Source organism: Mauremys reevesii, linkage group 6 (assembly GCF_016161935.1).
Source record: "Mauremys reevesii isolate NIE-2019 linkage group 6, ASM1616193v1, whole genome shotgun sequence".
NCBI classification, from domain to species: Eukaryota; Metazoa; Chordata; order Testudines; family Geoemydidae; genus Mauremys; species Mauremys reevesii.
Window position 1 is genome coordinate 125,258,637 of NC_052628.1, and position 27,158 is coordinate 125,285,794.

General features: G+C 49.6%; 1 protein-coding gene and 1 long non-coding RNA gene across 23 annotated transcripts in view; one reads left to right on the plus strand and one right to left on the minus strand.

Annotated features, from left to right (window-relative positions):
* The window catches only part of DNAH6 (dynein axonemal heavy chain 6), a 192,113-nt gene extending 184,497 nt beyond the window's left edge, over positions 1-7,616 (minus strand). For 3 of the 21 annotated variants that reach the window (XR_005600164.1, XR_005600163.1, XM_039543469.1), the window contains exons 1-5: positions 7,415-7,615; positions 3,520-3,858; positions 2,584-2,835; positions 1,205-1,396; positions 126-385 (exon numbers count right to left, since the gene is read on the minus strand). Coding sequence is in view for 14 of the 21 variants with exons in the window: in XM_039543469.1 (XP_039399403.1) it covers positions 126-385; positions 1,205-1,396; positions 2,584-2,835; positions 3,520-3,753 (938 nt within the window). In the remaining 7 variants the exon portion in view is untranslated. The other 18 variants (XR_005600165.1, XR_005600167.1, XR_005600166.1 and 15 more) reach the window with 15 other exon arrangements.
* On the plus strand, positions 7,528-26,606 carry LOC120407664. 2 transcript variants are annotated; one of them, XR_005600169.1, is made up of 2 exons: positions 7,528-8,008; positions 26,121-26,606. It is a non-coding gene; the product is annotated as an uncharacterized LOC120407664 (long non-coding RNA). The 2 variants fall into 2 exon arrangements; XR_005600170.1 differs by lacking the exon at positions 7,528-8,008 and adding an exon at positions 8,016-8,297.
* The last annotated feature ends 552 nt before the right edge of the window (positions 26,607-27,158 follow it).

The window sequence follows — 27,158 nt, forward strand, 5'->3', positions numbered from 1 at the left end:
TAAGCACAAGACAATTAGCAAGCATTAAAAAGTAGATGTATAATACATCAACACTGCTTGTTATAAACTTTAACAATAGGTTTTGATGCATAATCTGAATAAACAGCTTGAAAAAAATAACTCACTTCAAATTAAAAGTATCGTATTTAATGGATGACTTAGGAACTGCTGGAGTCATGTACAGGAATCCAAGATTTTTGTTTTCACATATTATTTTAATGATTTTCAGAGGATCTGTAATGTTAGCTTTAATGACATCTTCTGTTTCATTAAAAACATAAGAAGGTGGAGAGGTGGAAGGTTTACAGGCACTTGGCTTTAGAGCAGTACGTAGCTGTTTGGGAGGAGTAGGAGTTAATACCTTACTGGGGCTTTGCTGCTGTACCTTAAAATAAAAGCAAAATTAGATATCAGTTTACAGAAAAAATACATCAGACATGGCAAGATATCCTTATGTCATGAGAATGCCCTTTATAGCTTTCTTAATTCAAGGCTACTAGCAATTGCAAAATGAATATTTAAATATAAAATCAGAGCCCAGGGAAATGAATTTGGGGGGCAAGAAAAGAAGGAAGCAATCCATTAAGAAAAGGAATATACAGACTATTGTCGGCTATAGCTCTCAATAAAGATGCTTGTAAGGGCAAAGCCATGAACAAAAGGAATACAAGTACTTTTTCCTCATGGTTAAAGCCTGTGTCACAGTTTGCTGTCTCTGCCTTACTAGCACTGATCTATATGCCGGTTCTTTTGATCCTGATGAAGACTGGCCAAAAGTGCTCACTCTTTCTTGAGTTTTCAAGTAATCTCAAAAGTACAATGAAGGGCTGTGGAGTCATAACACAGGACTGGCCAAGCTCCATGACACTGCTCCTTGTGGGTCAGACAGATTTCCATGGTTAAAGGCAGGCGGCTCCTATCTTTGTAGGTTCTGGAAGGGGATGGGGGAGGGAAGAGCAGATGTGTCATCCCTGGAGACCTGTGGGGTTCAGAGCCTTCAACTTTTCAAACTTCACAGGATCTCAGCCCCTTCAAAGGAAAACTTGTCTCTCCTCTCTAAAAGGATCAATCTGGGCCAATGTAATTATCTCATGTTGAAAGGCTGCACTCCTTCCTTACACAGAAACTCCACTGATTTCAACAGAATGGGAAGTTCAGGAGTAGGGGTCCATAACAGTTAATGATTAGGGTAGCTATTCAATACCTGCTTTTCTCTTACATGCTCTGGAAGCTCAGCTAAAGGAGCATAGGATGCCATCGGTTCCATGGAAGCAGACCATTTTCTTTTATCTGCTGAGGGAGAAGGCTGTAGTAATCCACAAGCTAATAAACGCTCTCTGTTCTTTTGATATATGTAGTCAGGCTGTTTATGATGCTGATATACCTTTAGCACAGGCTTCGGGGAGGGAAAAAAATACAAAAAATAGAGGAAGTTATGATTAATTTGAAGGAAAGGAATACAAAAGTAAAATTACATAGTCTTATATCAGAGAGTTGCATGTTTCGCTGCTGAGCTGGCAGGTGGTAGGAATGGCAGGAACGTAGTTTCTATCCCTGAATGTGCAATGTTACAGGATACTGACACTAAAGCTAAAATGTACTGTTAATTCGCCTAAACCACTCCTCTTCTTCATTGTTTTATCAAATTCATATCAATAACAACTTCCCCTTGACAGTAACAATTTGGTGCTGCAGGCAGAGGAGCCTGAGTAGTACCACTGTGACATGAGAAGTCACTTAGCCAACCAGCATTCATATTCTCCAGTATCCCTAACTGTACCTTTAAACCCTAACCCTAAAACTGCTGCCTGTCTTGGTCATCTCTCCCCTTGACTGCCCATTTCCTGCTGTAGGCAGAAGAGTTTCACTGCAGCCCCAAATGGACACCGTTTCGATGAACTAGAACTGTTGACTGGGCAAATGTCAATGATCTTGCCTGAGCCAGGTATAGTGTGGAGGGAGCCATGAAACAAATCTGCAGCCTCATGCCTGTTCAATTTATAGAGCAGACCTGCTATTCCAGTCCTGAGCCCCCTGTGCCCACCAACTCAGTCAAAGCACCTCAGTCCTGACTGCAGTTTCATTTGCTGACTCAAACAATGGGATTAAAGTATGCAATTGAACTGGAGTGAGTGAGTGATGATGTCACAATGTTCCTCTGCCTGCAACACCAAATGGGGACTGTGTGGAAATCAGGTTTTTCTGGTGTTCTGGTTCTTCCTCTCAGCATATAAACTTGGACTGAAAATACCTTTGCTAATCAGCATTTTAATTAGTTGAAGATGTTCTTTAAAAAAACACACACACACTAAAGAAAGCTGTTGTGCTTTCATGTATTACATATATGAAAAACTGCAGGCCAGATCCTCAGCTGGTGTAAATCACTATGGTGCCAGTGACTTCAGTTAAGCTACAACAGTTTGCATCAGCTGAGGATCTGGCCCTGCATTTCTAGTTTTTTAGAAGAATTGGCATATACATCTTACTACAGTTAATGACTGTGGGACAAAATTTTATTATACTGTAAAATTAATAGCTCCCATTTACAGATCAGTTTAAAAACCATATTTCTCTTAAACATACCAAAGGTTCCAGTTTTATGGCTTGCTGTCTCTTTCTTGTTCTTTCTTGCGATTTTGTGCTATGTATGAATTTAAGACCTTGAGGATTTGCTGCTATCTGTTTTGGAGCCATACAAACTAGTCTTTCCCTCAGCTTACTAGTATTAGTAATCGAAGCAGGAAGTTCTGCACTTGTACATTCATTGTCTCTGCCATTTACAGTGGATGATGATGTAGTTAAAGAAGGCAACGACAGCTTCTTAGACATAGTTACCTAAAAATGAAATACATAATTTTTAAAGTAAAACAAAGGAGGGTATTACAAATCTACATCCATTTTGTTGTAGAATTTAAAATGCCCAGATATTAACCAACTATCTCAAAGAAAAAAGAAAAATGATTGCAACAAACTATATTAAAATAATAGGACAGATACTAACCTGGTTGTTACATTACAAACAACAGCAGTGAGTGAGCGTCAAAGCATTTTGGGAATGTGTTTAGCTGAAAGACATAGCCAATTGTTTCAGGAGGAAAAGGGAGAGTTGTTAGAAAGTGGTGGGGCTACACGTACCTCTAATTTTACAATTTCCTTCCTCTCCAAATCTTTCCTCCTCTTTATCAGCCGGATACATTTGTATTGGACTCTTGGAATTATTCTAATTAAATTATGTAACTGTTAAGAGCTTCCCCTTTCTTCCTCAAGAAGGATCAAGGGCAGGGGGGTTGAGGGGCAGGGGGGTTGTGGCGGTCTGCATTATTTATCTCCTGGTCCACCAGAAGACCACCCTTGGCAGGTCCACAGATATTAGGATCTGATGGTGGGGAGGTGTTGGACAAGAGGAGGAACAAGACTGAGGCCATGGCAACATGATATTTCTCTCCTACCCAAACCTCAGCAGGGATTACATAAATAAATTAATGAGTCATCATGGGTAGCTAATTGATATTAACTCACTCTAACTCCCTTGCAGCAGGAGCTGTGGCTGCCAAGATCCCGGAGGGAACTGAACAGAGCTGGAATGCATTCATAGAGCCCTGTGCAGAGACAAAATTTGTATCCACATCTGATCTGCGACCCACAAACATGGTCTGCAGATATAAAGCAGATATCCACAGATTTGCAGGGCTCGGTGCATTCAGGGGCACTATGTTTTTTGGCGTTACCTCCTCCCCCACCCATCAGTTCCATGGAGGTGTGAGGAGAACAGCATAAAGCAAACAGAATTCTTTTCGCTCTCTCAGACCACAGCCTTTGTCCCACTTCCAGCACTCCACCTAGCCAGCTTCAAGACATCTGAAATATGGACGCAAAAGAAATGAGGTGGAAAGAGAAAAGTGTCTATAGTTTTGGTTCTGCAAATATAACACAGTTAAGAACCCCAGGGCTACACAAATGCAAATTGTTCTGTTTTGAATGGATTTTACCAGAGTGGAGACAGCACAAGAACTGGCAACCCTACAAATTTATTTTAAAAGTTAAAACTAAGGGAGAAGAAGAGTCGGATTTCAATTCTGCACTATTACCCTTCAGGAGAAATACATAGCAATTTATCAATCAGTTTCACTATAACAAGAGATGTCCTATCTTGGAAAAAATTAAAATTCTTCACCTCTGGTAGTAGTGGGAAAGTTTCCCGCCCCCCCCCCCCCCATACATTATCTCTCATTAAAGAGAACTGTATTAAGAGTGGCAGCTGTTCATTTCCTGCTGGGAATAGCTGCAACAAAACCAGAAGCCAGGAATTCCACCTTAACTTTCTCTTCTGCAAGTACTGGAAACTTCTCTCCTTTGTTCAGATAGAGCAGAGGAGGAAGAGGGAAGGTATGATCCTCTTGAAATGCAGGATTCACCACCAACCTGGTATGGGGATTACACAAATGAAGCACCATGCACACCTGTAGCATTATACCAGTAATAATAATAATGATGCTATGCTGGAAGAAGGTGTTAATGGCTTCCATGAATCAAAGACCTGGTTAAAATTGATGGGTGTACTAACCACCCTTCTTTCATGCTAAATGGGAGGAGCAACTAAGACCATTTATAGTGTAAAATAGCGGGAGTCAATAGGAGCTACTGCCCAAGGAGCTGCATGGAGAAACTGAGTAAGGCTAAGCTGCATGGTCTGAGGGGTTTCCCTGGGACTGGTGAATCCACAGAGGTACATGGCGGATTGTTTGACAAGAGCTGTGTGTGAGTGAGAGGCAGAAAGCCAGCAGACAATGAGAGAAGCAGCTGTGAGAGAAACCCTCAGAGGAAGCTCAGAGCTCCTGGGGGCACAGGACTTGCTAGAGAGGCAGGCTTGTAAATTGTGAGCAAGGAAACTCCCTGCTCTTGTTTGTTCCTACTGTGGTCAGAAAAATTGGACTTTATATACACTCTTTATAAATACACAGGTTTGCACCAAAGCAATACCTGCTTCATATAATCCATTTCTCCTCCTCTAGGAAACAACCCAGCAAGACCCCAAATATTGTTTAGCTACTTCAGCCGGGTGGGGGATGCAGGTGAGGGTCCCAGCCAGAGAATGCAGGGGGAGTCCCGGTCAGGGGGCCAGGGGAATGCAGGGGGGACCCGGTCAGGGGGATGCAGGATGCATCCTGGGAGGTCCTGGTCGAGGCCCAGGAGGATGCAGGTGGAGTCCCGGTCAGGGGCCAGGGGGATGCAGAGGGCATCCCAGGGGCCCCTGGTTAGGGACCAGGGGTATGCAAGGGGATCCCGGTCAGGGGGATGCAGGCGGTGCCTGGGGGGGCCCTGGTCGGGGGACCGGGGATCTGCAGGCAGGTCCCAGACAGGGGAGATACAAGGGGGGTCCTGGCTAGGCGGCATGAGGATGTAGGGGGTCCTGGCCGAGGGGATGCAGAGGGGGTCCCCACCAGGGGAGATGCAGGAGGGGTCCCAGCCAGGGGGCAGGAGGATATAGGAGTGTCCTGGCCGAGGGATGCAGGGGGTGTCCCGGGAGGTCCCGGTTGGGGGTTGGCGGAATGCAGGGGGGGTCCCGGCCAGGCATCCCGGGGGGTCTTGGTCAGGGCCCAGGGGGATGCGGGGGGGGTTTCCTCACAGGGGGATGCAGGGAGTTACTGGAAGGGGGAATTCCGGGAGGTCCCAGTTGGGGACCGGGAGTATGCAGGGGGGTCCCGGCCGGGGGGCAGGAGGCTGTAAGGGGGCCTGGCCAAGGAGATGCAGGGGGGGTCCCAGCCGGGGGGGCAGGAGGATATAGGACTGTCCCGGCCAGGAGGTGCAGGGGGTGTTCCAGGAGGTCCCGGCTGGGGGGATACAGGGGAGTCCCGGTCGGGGGGATGCAGTGGGTGCCCTGGGGGCAGGGGAGTCCCAGCCAGGGGAGATGCAGGGGCAGTCCCAGCTGGGGGGCAGGAGGATATGGGGCCGTCTCAGCCAGGGGATACATGGAGCATCCTGGGAGGTCCCGGTGAGGGGCCAGCGGGATGTAGGGGGGGTCCTGGCCAGGGGATGCAAGGGGGGTCCCAGCCAGGGGATGCAAGGGGGTCGGTCATGGCCCAGGGGATGCAGGGGGTCCCTAGCAGGAGCGGGGGCATGCAGAGAGTTCCTGGGTGGGGATGCAGGGGTCGGTCGGGGACCAGGGGATGCAGGGGTTCGGGGTGTCCTGGGTGGGGCCCGCGGGGAGGCAGGGGGGTCCCGGCCTGGGAGGATGCAGAGGAGGTCCCAGCCAGGGGACAGGAGAATGTAGGGGTCCTGCCCGAGGGGATGCGGGGGTCCGGGGCGGGAGGATATAGTGGTGTCCCGGCCGGGGATGCAGGGGCATCCGGGAGGTCCCAGTCGGGGCCAGGAGATGCAGGTGGAGTCCTGGTTGCGGGGCAGGAGGATCCAGGGCAAGCGGGCAAATGCAAGGGGTCCCGGGCGGGGATGCAGGGAGGGTCAGGGCAGGTGGGAGATGCAGGGGTCAGGGAGGTCCCAGACGGTGGGGGATACGGGAGGGTGGTCCGGGGCAGGCGGGAGATGCAGGGGGATCCGGGCGGGGGGATGCAGGGGGAGGGTCCTGGGGGGTCCCGACGGGGGAGATACGGGGGGGTGGTCCGGGGCGGGCGGGAGATGCAGGGGTCTGGGGAGGTCCCGGACGGCGGGGATACAGGGGGTGTGTCCGGGGCGGGCGGGAGATGCAGGGGTCTGGGGAGGTCCCGATTGGGGATACGGGGTGTGTCAGGGCGGGCGCGCGGGAGATGCAGGAGGTCCCGGGCAGGGGTCAGGTCAGGCAGGAGATGCAGGGGAGGAACCGGGCAGGGAATGCAAGGCAGGGTCCCGGCCCGGGGTCAGGGCAGGCAGGGGATGCAGGGGGTGTCCAGGGCGGGCAGGAGATGCAGGGGTCCCGGGCGGGGATGCAGGGGTCTGGGAGGTCCCGGACGGCGGGGATACAGGGGGTGTGTCCGGGGCGGGCGGGAGATGCAGGGGTCTGGGGAGGTCCCGATTGGGGATACGGGGTGTGTCCAGGGCGGGCGCGCAGGAGATGCAGGGAGGTCCCGGGCAGGGGTCAGGTCGGGCGGGAGATGCAGGGGAGGAACCGGGCAGGGAATGCAAGGCGGGGTCCCGGCCCAGGGGTCAGGGCAGGCAGGGGATGCGGGGGTGTCCAGGGCGGGCGGGAGATGCAGGGGTCCCGGGCGGGGATGCAGGGGTCTGGGGAGGTCCCGGACGGCGGGGATACAGGGGGTGTCCGGGGCGGGCGGGCGGGAGATGCAGGAGGTCCCGGGGAGGATGCGGGGTCAGGTCGGGCGGGAGATGCAGGGGTCCCGGCCCGGGGGTCGGGGCGGGCGGGGATGCGGGGTGTCCGGGGCGGGGGGTCCCAGCCGCTCGCGCCGGGAGGCGGCGTTTCACTCACTCTCTCCCCAGACTCGCGGCTCCAGTCCCGGCGAGCGCCCTGTCGCCTGGCAACAGCTCAGACGCCTTAGCCCCGGCTACCCCCACGCAGGCCGGGGCGGGGCGAACGGTCTCCACGGTAACGGAAGCCGGCTCGCCTCAACCAATGGGGCCCGCCCGCCGCGCGCTGGCGCGAGTCAAACCACCTGCCGCCGCGCGCGCGCCTGGGAGCCGCTCGTTGACCTGACCGAGGCCTGTATTGGCGTAACGCGGGGTGATATTTGCATGTATTACGTAGCTCATTTGCATACAGGCTGGGACCCCCGGCTCGCCCCAGTGCCGCCAGCAGGGGCCGCTCCCAGGCAGCGGGGTCTCCGCAGCCCTGCTTAGGGGCTTGTGCAAATCCCCCTTGGGAGGCCCTGGCCCCGTGCCTGCGCCTGGCCCCTGAGCCGGGCTTCCTACGAGGCAAGGGCCCGGGAGAAGGGCTGGGAGCGCGCGGAACACGTGGGTTGACGGGACCCACCTTCGCTTTTCTGGGGGAGATTTTTGTTGGGTGCAAGAGAGAAAGCGGCACACTCACCCCATCCAAATTAACACAACGAAGTCGTTGGCGAAGGTGATTTTTTAAAATGCCATTTTGTAAACATTAAATAGATTAATTTAGCACAAGAATCCCCAAAGAAATTTCCCATTCTCCTTATTTCTTCGGTCTAACGGCGGGGGAGGGGGGATTTGGCTGAAGGTTTGTGTTATTCTGGAGCTGGCCGGAGAGGGTCCAGCGATCACACTCCTTCCCATGTGCTCTGTGGAGGAAAGGAGGATTTTAGCCCTGCAGCATCAGGAGGCCAAAAGACATCCTGCATCCAGATGGCTTCCTGGCTGAGATCCAAACCAACAGTGAGGAGGTAATAACATAGGCCAAGAGACATGGACATCTCTGCCTCAGTTTGCTGCAGGGGTGGGGAGGGAGCAGAGATTAGAGGTGTTTTGCTTGCTAGTTGCAGAAATTAATATATTATAGAATACAAGATAGGAGGCCTGGAGCATCCCTGAGGGTGTAATTATAGAATTACAGTTCTCAGACAGGCTGTATTTGGCACCAGTGTGATTCCATTTGATATGCATTCCTGGACCACTCAACCTAAAAACAAAACAAATACCCACATGTGTAAACATCTCTGTTTATGAAAAAGAAAATGTATTCTTTTTCATGGAAATCAATAGGACTGGGATTGGGTGGTGAGAGAGCAGAGTGGAAGGAGCTTCTTGTCATGTTGGGAGTGGGAAGCCAGGGGTCTCTTTAAGTCAGTCTCACGGGGAAACAACCAGCCTGACTCCTGCTGCTGGTCAGGATCAAATCCAGAGCACATGTGGTTCCATTCTCTCCAAAGGACTTTAAAATGGAAGTGGGGGAAAATGTTTGGAATTTTTAGCAGATAAACTGAATGTGTAGATTTCACTCACAAGATGTGGGGGAAATGGGTCTAGCCTACATTCAAAAGAAATCAATGGCCAAATATTGCACATTAGTAATTAATTTCCTTCTGAGCCCATTGCATATAATAGAGTACTGAATACCCTATGTGAAACTTCCTGTCATAAATACAAATGGTTTTTATCTATTATTTTATCTATTATCTATATGTTTGTGGTGAAGTGACTTTTGCATCACAAAAGCGCAGTATAACCACTATGGTTAAGAAAGCCTATCACCTTTATTTTGGCTGCAAAATTGGAGATCAGGATAAGAGGTGGGCCCCACACATATGCTGCAACACTTGTGCAACAAATCTTCGCCAGTGGTTGAACAGAAAAAGGAAATCTATGCCTTTTGCAGTGCCAATGATTTGGAGAGAGCCAACAGATCATACCAGCAATTGTTACTTCTGCGTGGTGCCTCCAGTTGGGAGAGGTGTGTCAAAGAAGAAAAAGTGGACTGTGCATTATCCAAACATTCCATCAGCTATACGCCCAGTACCCCACGGAGAAGGACTGCCGGTTCCTGATGCACCAGAATCATTCTCACTTGAGTCAGACGAGGAAGAGGAAGAGGATGAAACTTCTGGTCCTGAACCATCAATGTCACAGGACCCACATTTTCTCCCATCCTCCTCCTCTGAACCACACCTCATAACACAAGGTGAACTGAATGACCTTGTCAGGGATTTGGAACTACCCAAAAGTAAGGCAGAGCTGTTGGGCTCCAGACTACAGCAGTGGAATCTCCTGGCAGGTGATGTTAGGGTTTCCATGTTCCGTGACCGTCAAAAGGATCTTGTCCCATTCTTCTTCATGGAAGGTGATCTTCTAGCCTGCAACAACATCGATGGTGTGATGGCAGCCCTCAACATCGTTCACGATCCAGATGAGTGGAGACTGTTCATTGATTCATCGAAGACGAGTCTTAAAGCTGTTTTACTGCATAATGGCAATGTTTTGCCATCAATTCCAGTTGGTCATGCAGTCCATATGAAGGAAACCTATGACAACATGAAACAACTTTTGACGTGCATAAACTATGACCAACATCAGTGGCAGCTTTGTGGCGATTTGAAGGTTGTTGCTCTCTTGCTTGGTCTGCAGACTGGATACACAAAGTACTGCTGATTTCTCTGCGAATGGGATAGTCGTGCAAGAGATTCCCACTACATCAAGAAAGATTGGAGCCTGGGAGGAAAAGTGTTCAGCATCCACCACTTGTTGAATCAAGGAAGATTTTGTTACCACCCTTACATATCAAGCTGGGTCTGATGAAGAACTTTGTCAAGGCCATTGACAAAACATAAGCAGCTTTCAAGTACCTCCGTGGAAAATTTCCAAGGTTAAGTGAAGCTAAGATAAAGGAAGGTGTCTTTGTTGGTCCTCAGATTCGTGAACGTCTTTGAGATGATGCATTTGACCATGCACTGCGTGGCAAGGAAAAGACGGCATGGAAAGCCTTCCAGTTAGTGGCAATAGATTTTCTCGGAAACAACAAGGCAGACAACTACAGGTTGTTGGTGGAAAATCTCCTCAAGGTATACAAAAGCCTTGGTTGCAACATGTCACTAAAGATACATTTTTTCCACTCTCATCTAGATTTTTTTCCACCGAACTGCGGCGCAGTGAGCGACGAGCACGGCGAGCGATTTCACCAGGACATTGCAACAATGGAGAAACGCTATCAGGGCAAATGGAGCCCATCAATGCTTGCAGACTATTGCTGGACAGTGACAAGAGATGCTCCATTTAATGAATACAAGAGACAAGCCAAGAAGTGCCAAGTAGACACTGAATAGGACTAAGCTATGTACATAATAGTTTTTTGCCTTTTGTTTCATAATAAATTTTAGTTAGATAACCCTTTTGCTGATTTTTAAAGTGTTGCATAAACAGGACAGGTGAGATATTATCATGTAAAGCAACCATAAACACATGAAAAGACCTAGGTTTACAATTTATGATTAAAACTCTATCTACACAATATACATAGACATCAAATGTAAAAACTTAAATATCTTAGAAACAGTAGCCAATCAGTTGTTTTAATTGTCATATTTGAATTCAGCACATCAAAATACATAATAAATACCACATTTTATCTCTGAAGCAGACGACTTCTCAAAAATTGTAGACCAGTGTTATAAAAATAGGGAGATAACTCACAAGGTAGCCTGGGTGCGGAGTGGGAGGAGGGGAGAAGGGAAGGAAAAGGCCACTTCAAAACTTGTTGAATGACAGCCTTCTGTCCACTGGAATGGAGTGGTTGGGTGCCCGGAGCCTCCCCCCCCCACCCCGTGTTCTTGGGTGTCTGGGTGAGGAGATGGCTACGGAACTTGGGGGAGGAGGGAGGACAGTTAAACAAGGGCTGCAGCAGCAGTCTCTCCAGCTGACATTCCTGAACCTCCACCAGACGCCGCATCATGTCTGTTTGTTCCCGTAGTAGCCCCAGCGTTGCCTCGTGCATCCTCTGATCTTCCTGCCGCCACCTCTCCTCACGTTCACTGGCCGCTTTCCTGTCCTGTGCTATTGTGTCCCTCTACCCTTTCTGCTGAGCTCTTTTAGTTCGGGATGCCTGCATGAGCTCAGAGAACATTTCATCGCGTGTGTGGTTTTTTCACCGCCTTATCTGAGATAGCATTTGGGAAGGAAGAGGGAGGCTTGAAACATTTGCAACTGCGGGAGTTAAAAAAGGGAGAGAAGTATTTTAAAAGTTACATTTTACAGAACAATGGGTATACTCTTTCAAGGTGAACAACATTATTCACATTACATAGAACATGTGATTTCAGTACAGGATCATTTTTTGCATCTTATTATTGAGTGCCTGTGGCTTTGGTGTTAGAGATAAAACATGCCGGGCAACAGAATTCGGCTTGCAGGCGGCCATGGTAAGCCATAGTCTTTCGGCTTCTGCAACCTTCATAACAGCAGCGCCCTCTTTTCCCATACCAAGCAAAGCCCGTTGAGTTGTCTATTTAGGGCTGCGGTTTTCATGTTAACGTGCAGCAGCAGAAAAAAACGGTTACCCATCTTTTAGTAACTGTTGTTCTTTGAGATGTGTTGTTCATGTCCATTCCAAGCAGGTGTGTGCGCGCCAAGTGCACGCCAGCCGGAAGATTTTCCCCAGCAGCGTCCGTAGGGTCGGCCCTGGCGCCCCCTGGAGTGGCGCCACTATGACACCCTATAAAGGGGCCCACCGACCCTCCACCCCCTCAGTTGCTTCTTGCCGGCACTCCAACAGAGGGGCAGGAGGGTGGGTATTGGAATGGACATGAACAACACATCTCGAAGAACAACTGTTACTAAAAGGTGGGTAACCGTTTTTTCTTCTTCGAGTGGTTGTTCATGTCCATTCCAAGCAGGTGACTCACAAGCCTGAACCTAGGTGGTGGGGTCGGAGTTCACTGCTGACTGGAGTACTGCACGACCATCATCCCTAGCCTGGTGCATGATGGCATAGTGCGACGTGAACATGTGGATGGAGGACCACGTGGCTGCTCTACAAATCTCCTGAGTCGGGATCTGAGCCAGGAATGCCGCAGAGGAGGCCTGTGCCCTAGTGGAGTGGGCCGTGACCGGAGGGACAGGGGTCTTAGCTATGTGGTAGCATTCCCGGATGCAGGTCACGATCCATGAAGAGATTCGCTGAGAGGAGACCGGGAGCCCTTTCATCCTATCCGCCACTGCAATGAAGAGCTGCGTCAAGCGTCTGAACGGCTTGGTATGTTCGATGTAAAAGGCTAAGGCCCTGCGGACATCCAGGGAATGTAGCCTCCGCTCCTCACTGGAAGAGTGTGGTTTCGGATAAAACACCGGGAGAAAGATATCTTGTCCTATGTGGAACTGTGAGACGACCTTGGGGAGGAAAGCCGGGTGAGGTCTAAGTTGGACCTTGTCCTTATAGAAGACAGTGTACGGGGGCTCAGATGTTAACGCCCTGAGCTCCGACACCCTCCTGGCTGAGGTGATCGCCACCAGGAAGGCGGTCTTGTACGACAAGTACAACAGGAAGCACGAAGCCAGAGGCTCAAAGGGAGGTCCCGAGAGGGCGGAGAGGACCAGATTCAGGTCCCAGGCAGGAGCTGGCTGACGAACATGCGGAAATAGCCTGTCCATACCCTTGAGGAAACGCCCTACCAGCGGGCTCGCAAACACCGAGGTACCCTCCTCTCCCGGATGGAAAGCCGAGATGGCCGCCAAGTGAACGCGAACCGAGGAGAGGGAGAGGCCCAGTTGTCTGAGGTGGAGCAAATAGTCTAGGATAATAGGGATTGGGACCCCCAGAGGATTGTGACCTCACTGACCCGACCATATGGAGAAGCGCTTCCATTTGGCCAGGTAGGCAGCCCTGGTTGATGGTTTCCTACTACCGAGGAGCACTTGTCTGACCTGCTGGGAGCACTGCATCTCCACCGGGTTTAGCCATGGAGCATCCAGGCTGTGAGGTGGAGAGATTCCAGGTTCGGGTGGCGGAGGGAGCCCCGGTCCTGCGTGATCAGGTCCGGAAGCAGGGGCAGCGTCAGGGGTGCCTGAACGGACATGTGCAGGAGTGATATGTACCAATGTTGGCGCGGCCTCGCCGGAGCTATCAGGATTACCCGTGCATGGTCCCTGCGGATCTTCAAAATCACCCTGTGTATCAGAGGGATCGGAGGAAAGGCGTAGAGCAGACCGACCCCCCAAGACTGGAGGAAGGCGTCCGACAGAGACCCCGGACTGCGGCCCAGGAGGGAGCAGAACCGTCGGCACTTCCTGTTTTCCCTTGAGGTGAACAGGTCTAACTGGGGAAAGCCCCAGAGCTGGAAGATTGAGCGTACCACGTCCCGTTGGAGGGACCACTCATGACCCTGGAACGAGTGGCTGAGGGTGTCTGCCAGGCCGTTCTGCTCCCCCGGAAGGTAGAACGCTGTCAGGTGGGTAGCATTGTGGATGCAGAAATCCCACAACACGAGGGCTTCCCTGCACAGGGGAGAGGAGCGTGCTCCCCCCTGTTTGTTGATATAGAAGACTGCCGATGTGTTGTCCGAGAGGACTGAAACACATCTGCCAGCCAGGTGGGACCGGAAGGTCAAGCAAGCCAGGCGGACCGCTCTCAGCTCCCTGACATTGATATGCAACTCGAGGTCCTCCGGCGACCACAAGCCCTGTGTCCTGAGATTTCCAAGGTGCGCTCCCCAACCCCGATCCGAGGCATCCGTTACCAGAGAGAGGGAGGGTTGAGAGGCGGTGAAGGGGACGCCCATGCACACTTTCTGTGGGTCGAGCCATCACCGTAGCGAACTCAGCACCAAGTGGGGAATGGACACCACTGAGTCCAAGGGATCCCTGGCTGGGCGGTATACTGTTGCTAACCATGACTGTAGCGGGCAAAGCCGGAGTCTGGCATGGTTTACCACATAGGTGCACGCCGCCATGTGACCCAACAGCCGGAGGCAGATCCGCGCTGTGGTAATTGGGGCACGTTGCAGTCCGAGGATGAGCTCGGAAATTGCATTGGATTGAATTCTGGAAGGAATGATCTGGCATGGGTGGAGTCCAGAACCGCCCCTATGAACTCTATTTGTTGCGTAGGAGACAGGGTGGACTTGGCTTTGTTCAAGAGGAGGCCGAGATTGAGAAAGGTCTGCCTGATGAACAACACCTGAGCCTCCACCTGCTCCTTGGTGTGGCCCTTTATGAGCCAATCGTCCAGGTAGGCGCAGGAAGGCCGCCACAACTGCCATGCACTTCGTGAAGACCCTTGGGGCAGCTGACAGGCCAAACGGGAGCACCGTGAACTGCAGATGGGCGTCGGCCACGATGAACCTGAGGTACCGACGGTGTCGGGGAATTATGGCAATGTGGAAATAAGCGTCCTTTAAGTCGAGGGCGGCGTACCAATCTCCTGGATCCAGGGAGGGAATGATCGAGGACAGGGAGACCATGCAGAACTTGAGCTTCCGTACAAACTTGTTCAGTAGTCGCAAGTCCAGGATGGGTCTCAGGCCCCCTTTCGCCTTCGGTATGAGGAAATACCGGGAGTAGAAGCCTTTGCTACTGAGCTCCCGAGGGACTTCCTCCACTGCCCCTGCCTCCATGAGGGACTGCACTTCTTGAATTAGAAGTTGCTCATGAGATGGGTCCCTGAAGAGGGACGGGGAGGGGGGCTGATGGGGCGGGAGGGAGGAAAACTGGATAGAATATCCCCTCTCTACCGTGCGGAGCACCCAGCTGTCCGACGTGATTCAGGACCTGGCACGGTAGAAAGGGGACAGACGTGACCCAAAGATAGGGGTAGAAGGATCCAGAGTCTCGATAGGTAGGTCGCCCTCGACCGTACCATCAAACGGGGCCTAGGCCTCGATGATGGTCTCAATTGACCGGACGCCTGGCCGGAGGGGTGGCGTTGGTGACGCCTCCTGCCATTTCTGCCCCACCTGCGCCCTAGCTCCTGGCAAGTCTGAGGCTGGTAGGGGCGTGGGGCCACCTGCGGCCTAAACTGCCTGCGCTGGGTCGCAGGGGTATGCAGGCCTAGCAAGCGAAGCGTGGCCCTCGAGTCTTTTAGGCTATGGAGACGCTTGTCCGTTTTTTCTGAAAACAGCATCTGCCCCTCAAAGGGGAGTCCTGAATAGTCTGCTGGATCTCATAGGGAAGGCCTGAGACCTGGAGCCAGGCTCCCTGCCTCATGACCAGGCCCGTGGCCAGGGTGCGCGAGGCTGAGTCCGCCGCATCTAGGTCCGCCTGGAGAGAGGCTCGGGAGATCAGTTTCCCCTCCTCCACCAGGGCCGAAAACTCTGACCTCGAGTCCTGGGGGAGGAGCTCCGAAAACTTCGACATGGCTGAACATGTATTATGACCATATTGGCTTACGATCGCCTGTTGGTTGGCAATACGGAGTTATAGGCCTGCCGTAGAGTACGCCTTTCTGCCAAAGAGATCGAGTCTTTTTGGCGTCTCTGTTTTTTGGTGTTGACCCCTGAAACCCTTGACACTCCCGTTGGTTGGCAAGTTGGTGGTTGGTGGTTGGCAATCCACCACCAGGGAGTCCGGGGGGGGGGGGGGAGTGTACAGGTGTTCGTGCCCCTTAGAGGGCACGAAATAACACCGTTCCATTCTCTTGGCAGTAGGGGCCAGTGAGGCTGGCGTCTGCCATAAGGTGCGGGACATATCCACTATGGTCTTGATTAACGGAAGAGCCACCCTGGATGGCCCTGAGGGAGCCAGGATGTCTACCACGTCCACCTCGGTTTCCTCAGCCTGGATTGCGAGGCTCTGAGCTGCTTGCTGGAGCAGTTGTTGGAGGATCCGAGTGTCCTCCAGGGCCGGTGCCGCAGTCGTGCCTGAGACCGCTTCGTCTGGGGAGGAAGACGAGGCAATTACTTCCTCAGGTGCACGTAGCCCTTCGGGGTCCTGCGGCACACGGTACTGTGGTTGCAGGGCTGGTTCCGATTCTAAATGCGGCACCGCGACTGGTACCGGGGTCACCAGTGAGCGGCTTGGCGTATTGGGCGGTGCCTGTTGAGCCCGAACTGTAGTTGCTGCCGGTGCCACTGCCTGGCTAGGGGGTGCTGAACTTGAATATGGCACACCCCTGCCCGGCGACGGTGCTGGTGGAGGAGGCAACTGCGCCGGGGCCACCGATGTCGAGGAGACCGAGGCCGACCTTGATCGAGGACCAAACGACTGGTGGTAGGCCCAGGGAGTCCAAAAGGCGGATGCCATTGTTGCTGCTGCCACTGTGGGTAATGCTGGTGGCTCACCCCCGAAACTGATTTCCTGCTCCGCGACCGGCTGGAGCGGTAGGAGTCTGCCTCTGAGTCTGAGGTCTCTGAGTAAGAGGACCTGGGGGGAGCAGCACCCCATGCCGTTGGAGAGCGATGCTGAGGCGGCGGGGAGCCTCCTATCTGGTCCGGTGCCGCCCTAGTGGCGTGGGGAGGGAAGGGAGGCGACAGCATGGTCGGCTTGCCCCTCGATTGTACTGGGGGACGGGCTGTGGTAGGCAACTCCTTACTACAGTGTGGGGAGGCCGGCAACGGGAGTCCCATCAAGTCTGAGGCCGCCTCGAATGCCTCCGGTGTCGAGGGGAGGCGCAAGTGTCCGCTGAGGTCCGGGGATCTAGGCTGGTCTGGACTCTACCGCCCTCTCTGCGGTGCGGGAGTCGACGGAGCCGCTGAGGGCTGTAGCCCAGCCTGTCCGGTTGCACCCGTGGACGGCGTCGGCCTCTGGGGGTCCTGGTGGGGTGACCGTTCCCTCACCAGCTTCCTCTTCTTATCGGGCACCGGAGTCGGTGAGCAGTGCCGCACTGAGGCCGACTTCCTATGACCCGACTCCATCTGGTGCCGGGTTTTAGATGACTTGGGCTGGGCCCTAAGTCCTGATGCTGGTGCTGGGGCGCTCCGCACCGAGGAAGACATGCTGGGCACCGCCTCGGCCGGCTCCGGGTCCGAGGGTGGCCGCAGGGCAGCCTCCATCAGGAGGACTCTAAGTCTTTGAGCTCTGTCTTTGAGAGTTCTCGGGCGGAAGCCCCTGCAGATAGAGCACCGGTCCTTTTGGTGGCCCTCTCCGAGGCACCTCAAACAAGCAGAGTGCGGGTCACTCTTGGGCATAAATTTCCCGCAGTCCTTGTAGAGTTTAAACCCGGGGGACCTGGGCATGCCCCAGCGGGCGACGAAACGTGGGGGGGGGGAACCCCCCAACTATCAAGAACTATATACAAATGACCTAAGTAAACTAACTATATACTAACTATATACACGGACTATACACGTGGATAGGACACTGCTAACTTGCTGTGCGCAAGAGAAGTTCCAGCTAGCCATCACCGGCGGTAAGAAGGAACTGAGGGGGTGGAGGGTCGGCAGGCCCCTTTATAGGGCGCCGTAGTGGCACCACTCCAGGGGGCGCCAGGGCCGACCCTACGGACACTGCTAGGGGAAAATCTTCCGGCTGGCGTGCACGCGGCGCGCATACACCTGCTTGGAATGGACATGAACAACCACTCGAATAAGAACCAAACTAACCCCCCCCCCAATCCTTTTCTCTGGTATGACCTCTTTAACCCTCCCCCCACTGCACCGCATGGCTGGTATCAGGGAAGATCCCTGCTAGCCAAATGTGAACAACTCAGCATGAAGCCCCCCTCATCCTTTTCTCTGCGATGATCACTTTAACCCTTCCCCAACTGCGTGGCTGGTATCAGGGAAGATCCCTGAGTGCCATTTCCCTCCCTCTGCCACCGCTTGGCTAACTGCAGGGAAGGATTTATTTTCAGCCACAGGGAAACAGACCAGTAGGAACGGCCACCTATGAATGTCCCCTTAATTAAATTCCTGTATTTCAACCAAGTTCCCATGAACGATATCACTCTCCTGAAGAGAACACAGCGAGATAAAGAACGGATGTTGCTTCAATGCCAGCAAACACCAGGACCATACACTGCCAGGCTTTGTCATGCAATGATACCAGATTACTTGCTACTAGCATGGCGTGGTAAAGTGTCCTACCATGGAGGACGGAATAAGGCTGCTCTCCCCAGAAACCTTCTGCAAAGGCTTTTAGAGTACCTCCAGGAGAGCTTCGTGGAGATGTCCCTGGAGGATTTTTGCTCCATCCTCAGACACGTTAACAGACTTTTCCAGTAGCTGTACTGGCCACAAATGCATCCCAAGTCCTCAGGGCAAATTAATCATTAAAAACACTTGCTTTTAAACCATGTTTTAATATTTACAAAAGGTACACTCACCAGAGGTCCCTTCTACGGCTTCATGGTCCAGGATACCACCTTGGGAGGGTATTTCAGTCAGGATGAGAAAAAGATCCTGGCTGTCAGGGAGAATGGTGTGCTGTGTTCTCTCCTCAACCTTGTCCTTGTCCTTGTCCTCTTCCTCCTCATCATCTTCCCCATCCGCAAAATCCTCAGGCATGGCAACTGAGAGTCCCCATCATCGGAGTCCACAGACAAGGAAGTGGTGGCGGCCCCCCCTAGAATTGCCTGCAGCTCAGCATAGAAGTGGCATGTCTGCGGCTCTGTCCCGGAGCGTCCGTTTGATTCTTTGTCTTTCTGGTACACTTGTCTCAGCTCCTTAAGTTTCACGCAGCACTGTGTTGAGTCCCTGTTGTGGCCTCTGTCCATCATGGCCTTGGAGATTTTTTCAAATGTTTTGGCATTCCATCTTTTGGAACGGAGTTCTAATAGCATGGATTCATCTCCCCATACAGTGATCAGATCCAGTACCTCCTGTACGGTCTATGCTGGAGATCTTTTTCGATTCTGGGACTGCATGGTCACCTGTGCTGATCAGCTCTCCATGCTGAGCAAACAGGAAATGAAATTCAAAAGTTCGCGGGGCTTTTCCTGTCTACCTGGTCAGCAAATCCAAGTTCAGATTGCTGTCCAGAGTGGTCACAATGGTGCACTGTGGGATAGCTCCCAGAGGCCAATACTGTCAAATTACGTCCGCACTAACCCTAATTCGAACCAGCAATGTCCATTTCAGCGCTACTCCCCTCATCAGGGAGGAGTACAGAAATCGATTTTAAGAGCCCTTTATGTCGACAAAAATGTCTTCATTGTGTGGACGGGTGCAGGGTTAATTCGATTTAACACTGCTAAATTCGACCTAAACTCATAGTGTAGACCAGGCCCAAGTCTCCAACCCCTTGCCAGCATGCAATGGGCCTGGTACTCTCCTAATATCATGTGCTTTCTGCTTCTAAAGTACATGGGCACACCTAGTGTCAATGTAAAGATACTGCATACTTGGAAAGATCCATGCATTATCTCCAAGTTAAACACTATTTAGCTGTACATGTTTTGAATCACTCAGTTATTATCAGTGACTATACAAGAGTTTTTATCAAATTATTCTCCCCTCTTTCTTTCCCCCCGACCCCAAATTTTCAGGTGATATCAGAGAGCTCAATCAAGGTCTTATCTCAAATAGAGTGACCAGACAGCAAATGTGAAAAATTGGGAGGGGGGGGGGGGAGGTAATAAGAGCCTATATAAGAAAAAGACCCAAAAATCAGGACTATCCCTATAAAATCGGGACATCTGGTCACCCTAATCTCAAAAGGCACAGTGTAGGTCTGCTGTTGCTGTCTCTCCAGTTGTTCCCTGTTTGCCCTAATTTACTGCTGATTATTTGTGGTAGTATCCATGCAAAAGTTCAGGTTTAGCTACAAAAAGCTGATTAGCCAGAGCTAGAAAGTGATTTAAAGGGACAGTGTCAACTTGGAAAGCTCTCCAGCCATGAACAGTGCCTTACCCTTGACAGCACCTTAGATTAGTAAACAGGAATGGTGGGGACCAATTTGTACTAAACGTTCTGCTGCCCGTTCATTTTGCCCATTTCCCCGGGGGTGCCCAATGCAAACCAATGGAGGCAGGTTCACGTAGGTGTCTCTAGTAGCTACCTACCAAGTTTGCCAGCAAGGAGGTGGAGTCTGAGGAGCCACAGGAGGCTGCTCAGGCAGGTGCTGATGAAGAGGAGAGGAATCACTTCCCTCCAGGCTAGCGGCAAACTGGGCAGGCAGGGATGGCCTCCTGCAGGGACTGTATAGGGATGTCAGCGGGGAAGGTGGGGTGAGTGAGGAGCATGGGGCTATGGATAGATGCCCCTCAGGCTGCTAGGGAGGGGACTCTCCCAATGTGTGGATGCCCTTGAGCTGCAGGTTGGGTGGTGGACAGGGTGGGGAAGCAGCAGGTGGCTATGCCAGAGGGCATCTCCAATACTGAAGAAGCTGCCCTGCGAAGCGCGGCAGTTTCAGTGCTCTAGGGCTCGTACAGGTGAGGGACCCCCACCACAGCATGAAGGAGTCCCAGAGGGTAATATCTCCCCACTCCCCTATCAGCCATGATCCCAGTCCTGGCCCTAGGGTGCCCAGATGTCCTGATTTGGGAGGCTTTTTCTTATATAGGCACCTATTACCCTCCACCCCATCCCAACTTTTTACACTTGCTATCTGGTCACCCTAGCTGGCCCCAACCAAGAAACATCCCAGGCAGTGCTTGTCTGAGGAGGCACCCAAGGATCGCCAGCCCAGCACTCCCTCTGCTGGTGATCCACAGCTGTATGAGTCACTTTGGTGAAAGGCTCAGGGATCCAATGTCCTCTCACTGCCCCCACCAAGGGCAGCCTGTCCCTAGCTGCCTCAGGCATTACGCTAGCAGCCGGGCCCCTCAGACAGTGAACTGCAGCTGGGTGCTGTCTGGAGCAGCTGCAGCGGGAGTCCAGTTTTTAGCTGAGATCCTCAGACACCAGTACCACTTCCCCATTCCCTATCACCTCCAGGCTGCCTGTTCGACTCCGTGGGAAGTGGTGGTAGCTACAGCAGTGTCAGGAGTTCAGCTCAGCTAAGCCCTGTGTGTACGCACTACTGACAGTCCAGTGCTGAGTCACCTGCACTAGGGCAGCCAACTCCGTCGGTCCAAAATGAAGGACGAATAACTTTTCAAATTTTAGAGCTTGTTTTTCATGCCAGGCACTAGCTCCCAGCAAAAGGAGTCTGGTGGCATAAATGTCATGGCGCCTGCCACAGGCGCTAGTTTTGCACAAACAAAAAAATCATTAAAAATAGGTCTGCCAATTAATCGCAGTTAACTCATGCAATTAACTCGAAAATTTATCATGATTAAAAAAATTAATCATGATTAATGGCAGTTTTAATCGCACTGTTAAACAATACAATACCAATTGAAATTTATTAATTATTTTGGATGTTTTTCCACATTTTGACATAGTATTCTGTGTTGTGACTAAAATCAAAGTGTATATTATTTTTTATTACAAATATTTGAACTGTAAAAATGATAAAGGAACGAGTATTTTTCAATTCACTTCAAACAAGTACTGTAGTGCAATCTCTTTGTCCTGAAAGTGCAACTTACAAAAGTAATTTTTTTATTACATAACTGCACTCAAAAACAAAACAATGTAAAACTTCAGAGCCTACAGTCCAGTCAGTCCTACTTCTTGTTCAGCCAATCGCTAAGACAAACAAGTTTGTTTACATTTACGGGAGATTAATGCTGCCCACTTCTTATGTACAATGTCACCTGAAAGTGAGAACAGGCATTCGCATGGCATTTTGTAGCCAGCGTTGCAAGGTATTTACATGCCAGATATGCTAAACATTCATATGCCCCTTCAATCTTCAGCTACCATTCCAGAGGACATGCTTCCATGCTGATGATGCTCATTAAAAAGATAATGTGTCAGTTACATTTGTGACTGTCCTCCTTGGGGGAGAATTGTATGTCTCCTGCTCTGTTTTACCCACATTCTGCCATATATTTCATGTTATAGCAGTCTCAGATGATGACCCAGCACATGTTTGTTTTAAGAACACTTTCACAGCAGATTTGACAAAACACAAAGAAGGTACCAATGTGAGATTTCTAAAGAGAGCTACAGCACTCGAGCCAAGGTTTAAGAATCTGAAGTTCTGTCCAAAATCTGAGAGGGACGAGGTGTGGAGCTTTCAGAAATCTTAAAAGAGCAACACTCTGATGCAGAAACTACAGTGCCCGAACCACCAGAAAAGAAAATCAACCTTCTGCTGGTGGCATCTGACTCAGATGAAAATGAAACACGCGTTGGTCTGCCCTGCTTTGGACTGTTATTGAGCAGAACCCTCATCAGCATGGACACATTTCCTCTGCAATGGTGGTTGAAGCATGGAGGGACATATGACTCTTTAGCACATCTGGCACGTAAATATCTTGCATCGCCGGCTACAACAGTGCCATGAGAATGCCTGTTCTCACTTTCAGATGACATACTAAACAAGAAGCAGGCAGCATTATCTTCTGCAAATATAAAAAAACTTGTTTGTCTGAGCAATTGGCTGAACGAGAAGTAGGACTAAGTGGACTTGCAGGCTCTAAAATTTTACATTGTTTTATTTTTGAATGCAGTTTTTTGTACATAATTTCACATTTCTAAGTTCAACTTTCATGATAAGGAGATTGCACTACAGTACTTGTATTAGGTGAATTGAAAAATACAATTTCCTTTGTTTTTATACATTGCAAATATTTGCAATCAAAAATAAGTATAAAATGAGCAGTGTACACTGTGTATTCTGTGTGGTAATTGAAATCAGTATATTTGAAAATGTAGAAAACATCCAAAAATATTTAAATAAATGGTATTCTAGTATTGTTTAATCGCACAATTAATCGTGATTAATTTGATCACTTGACAGTCCAACTGTGCAAATGCCTCCTTTTTATGATGCTCTGTCTCAGTAGACTTCAGATTTTCACCATAAACTCTACCCCATACCTACCAATGTATAGACAGACTTGACCGTTTTTATGGATTTCAGAGGATGCAAAATTCAGCCTTAAACAGAAATTTAGCTGGAGCCTTAACTATGCTGCCCCATCATAATCCAATCTGAGTATATCCCTGACGCTTCCAGATCCCCAGAATCACAGACCCCAAAGGACACTGGGCACTGTTGGTGCACTGTAGGAGAGGGGGGTTCCCCAATGAGCTGTTCATGCCTTCTAAAGCTGTTGCCTATTGTGTGTTTTCACCGAAAGAGCAAACAAGTACTTTGAAGCCAAAGGTTCCTTCTTAGCTGGTTGTTCACCTCATTAAAGAACAAAAGTGAAGTCTCAGGTATTGCCGACCTCAACCATTCAGAAGTCATGTGTCAGATCCCTCCCCCTCCATGAGAGTCAGACCCAGTATTTGGGGAATGGTGATAGTAAAAGGAAAAGCAGATTCATTCCCCCCATCCCCGCCTAAATGCAGAAAAAGAAAAGCAAGCATGACACAGCTAACTGGGGATCTAATGGACCAGGTTTCAAAGATGCACAAATACATGTGTGTAAGCCTAACACAGAAGTGAAGACAGCCAATGCACACACATAAATCAGTAGACTGTGCATGCACATCAGCTAATTAGCTGCCTAACCAGTCATGTGAGTACAGATACTTTATCTGCACACACTCTCAGTGTTTGTGTGAACAAGGTAGGAATATGTAACTAAATATTACATTGTACATAGCTATGTACCATTGTACAATGCTAACTTTGAAAATGAGGACCTACTGTATATAGATGGTTAATTGGGTCCTTCAATGACATTACAGATTCTCTGGGATCTTTTTGTAGCTCAGAAGCCTGAATTTTAGGGTTCTTTGCATTAGGATGGCTATACTGCCCCAACTGGAGGTCTGCGCTGGTTCAAACATCTGTCCTACCTACTCCCTTTCATAGATGCCCTTCCAAGCTCGGCAGAGGGATTTCTTGTAACGTTCCTGCTCTAATTCCTTTCATAGCCATTAGCACCTTGATCTGCTTAATATGGCAAGTTAATCCTACCGGCTACATTTTCAAATAATTAAACACAAGGAGTGACATTCACCTCAGTGCAGATGTTCAGGACAAGGCCTATGCACCACTTCAGTCTCACTTATACCTTCAGAGTAAACTGTAGATCTTGGGCCCTCTGGACACATCAGAGAATATCTTGAGGCACAAGAGAGCACGGAGGCAGGTCCGTAAGTTTTCACTTTTGTTAAAAACACACCAGTCTGTTAAAACGAACCACACTACAAAACGTATTACCTGGCACATTTTCAAAAGCCATGCACCAACTGTGCTCAACACATCATCAAACACCAAATGTGCGACTGTGCAAGCATTGGCAATGGGACTGTTTAATGTAGCCTTTAGCAGGGTTGGTGATGCATTTTGTTGTGTTACTCATTTTAACGTAGTGAGAACATAAGCACCCAGTTTTCTGAGGTGCTGAGTTCTTGCATCTGCTATTCAAGTCAGTGCAAGTGGAGCTCAGAACGTGAAGGAAGTGGCACTTAAAGTCGGATCAAAGCTAAGTACTACTCATTTAATTAAAGAAGTGAGGGCTTTAAGAAACTTAGGCTTTGCCTTTCATGCTATGTGGCAGAGGGAGTCTGGGGGCTCCATGTTCTATAACAGTGCAATTCATGGCGTTTTCTGAATTTTATAAATAATTCTACTTTCCCAATTAGTTCTAGGGTCAATTCCTAAGTCAATGGGCGTGAGGTGCTAAATGCCTTTGAGGATCTGAGCCCTAAGTCACTTGGGCACTTTATTCTTTTTTAAAATGTGACTTGCTGCAATTTTCAGAACTTAAAAACCACCCCCACATACATGCAAAACTCCCAATACCTCAGAATAGAGGGGACTATAGAGATACTACAGAATGTGCCCTAAGCAGCACCTCTTCAGGGAGCGAGTGCAGATTGAAAGGAAAATGAAGTTACTTTTCTTTCGCCATAAAAACTTGTAAACGTTGGTTAAAAACTAAAAGCAATTACAAAAGAAAGTAAAAGCACAATGCACCTGTAGCTATTTATTCCAGATGTTAGAAAGGAGCAATTATTATTATTCCGGGTGTTCAATTATTGTCAGTCTACAGGTCAACAAACTCAGTCACCAAGACAATTTGTATAATACAGAGACATTGCCCCAGTGAAACGTTACATTTTCTGGGGCTAATTTCCGAGCTCTGCGGAGCTCAGACTTTGGGCCATTTTACGTGTGTGTGAGGTAGCACTCCAGTGACATTTATGGCAGCTGCTGGGCACTTTGGAAATTCTCCCCCTCAATTTTGGTGTCTAGATGGTAGCTGTTGAGTGTGGACTCTGTTGAAGAACTAGCCTGAGATGTATCGAGCTGTGCACGTTTTTCCATCTCCCCACTTTATTTTCACACTACATTCAGATACTAGAGTTTTATTACACAGGCCAGATCTACACTATAAACTGACAGCAGTATAATGTCACTCAGGGTGAAAAGTCCACACCCCTGAGCGATGCAGTTATGCTGACCTAACCCCCGTAGTGTAGACAGTGCTACGTTGATGAGAGAGCTTCTCCTGTTGATATAACTACCACCTCTCGCGGAGGTGGATTAACTACATCGAGGGGCGAAGCTCTCCTATCGGCATAGTAACATCTTTGCTAAAGTGGCACAGCTGCATTGCTGCAGCATTTTAAGTGTGGACCTGCCCATAGTTAGGGCCTGACTTTCCAACCCTTCTCTTTTCATTAGGACTAGTTGCATAGGGCAAGACTGCACACATGACAAGGGATTACAGGATTGGGCCCATACTGAGCAAAACCAACACCCTTTTGGCTGTATAACCAATTTCAGGAGGAATACACCAAGTTCACAGTTTCTTTGGGCTAGTTTAATGGTTTAAACATTTTATTCTGACAAAATCAATTCAGTGTAAATGATGGGTTTTCTCCCGTTTTTTCCAGAGATCAAACTACTGGAGAAATTTAACTTCTAAAGTGCATTCCACGGCTGTCTAAATGGGAGCTTTGAATGTGGTTTCTACACACTCCATGTCACAGTATTTTAAATAGCTGATCAAAAGAACCTATAATAACCCAGTGAACTCGACCAGCATGTGTACCTTGCTGGCGGAGTAATTGCAGCTTAAACTCAACAGGGAAGAAAATGGGACCAGTCATAAGACTAACCCAGCGTTTGAAGTGAAATTGAGAATGTCTTGGCCCTCTTCATCAATTCAGAAGTGCTACACTCTCCTACAGCGTTCCAGCGCGGACACTACAAAAGGAACAAATTCTATCAAGCGGAGCACAAAGAATAAAGGAAACAAAAGCTTATGTTTTTTCATCTCTATTTATCTTTCACATTCTTGCACTTTTCTGATCTGAAGAAGTCTAATTTTGCATTATTAATGGTAAAAATAAACTTAATAAAACAAAAAAAACCCCAAACCCCACTTTTAGTGCTTTGTTTCTATTTGTTCTTTTGTGCTGCTGCTCCTTTAAGAAAATCAAAACAAGTGAGATCATAGAGGGGGTGTTGGAGAATAGAGAGGTAGGCAGACAGCTGCATGCATTACTCCAGCTCATATTGTTAGCATGAACATTGGCGTGGTTTTGCACATAAGCTTTTGAGAACCAGGTTGAAGAACATGCAATTTTTTGCTCCTTTCTGCAATTTTATCTTGAGGATTATGCTCTGAGGGGGGTTGAAAGTAAACTCGTAATGAATCCCCCTTTTACTCGGGGAGGGTATTCATAGCTTACAGAGAAGCAGTGTGAGATAAGAGTATAACATTAGTGTGTAAGAAAGAGCATTGTGCTGTGTAATGCCTCCTACAAAGCTCCAGAAGAAATCCCAGTCATTAACAGAACTGGAAATAAATGAGAAAACAAAGTAAGATGTAATGCTTGAAAAGCCACAAGCAGCAGAGAGACAACCCATGAAATAACAAAAAGTGACTGACTGGAAGATGCACCAGGTTCAAGATAAGTGATGTCCAT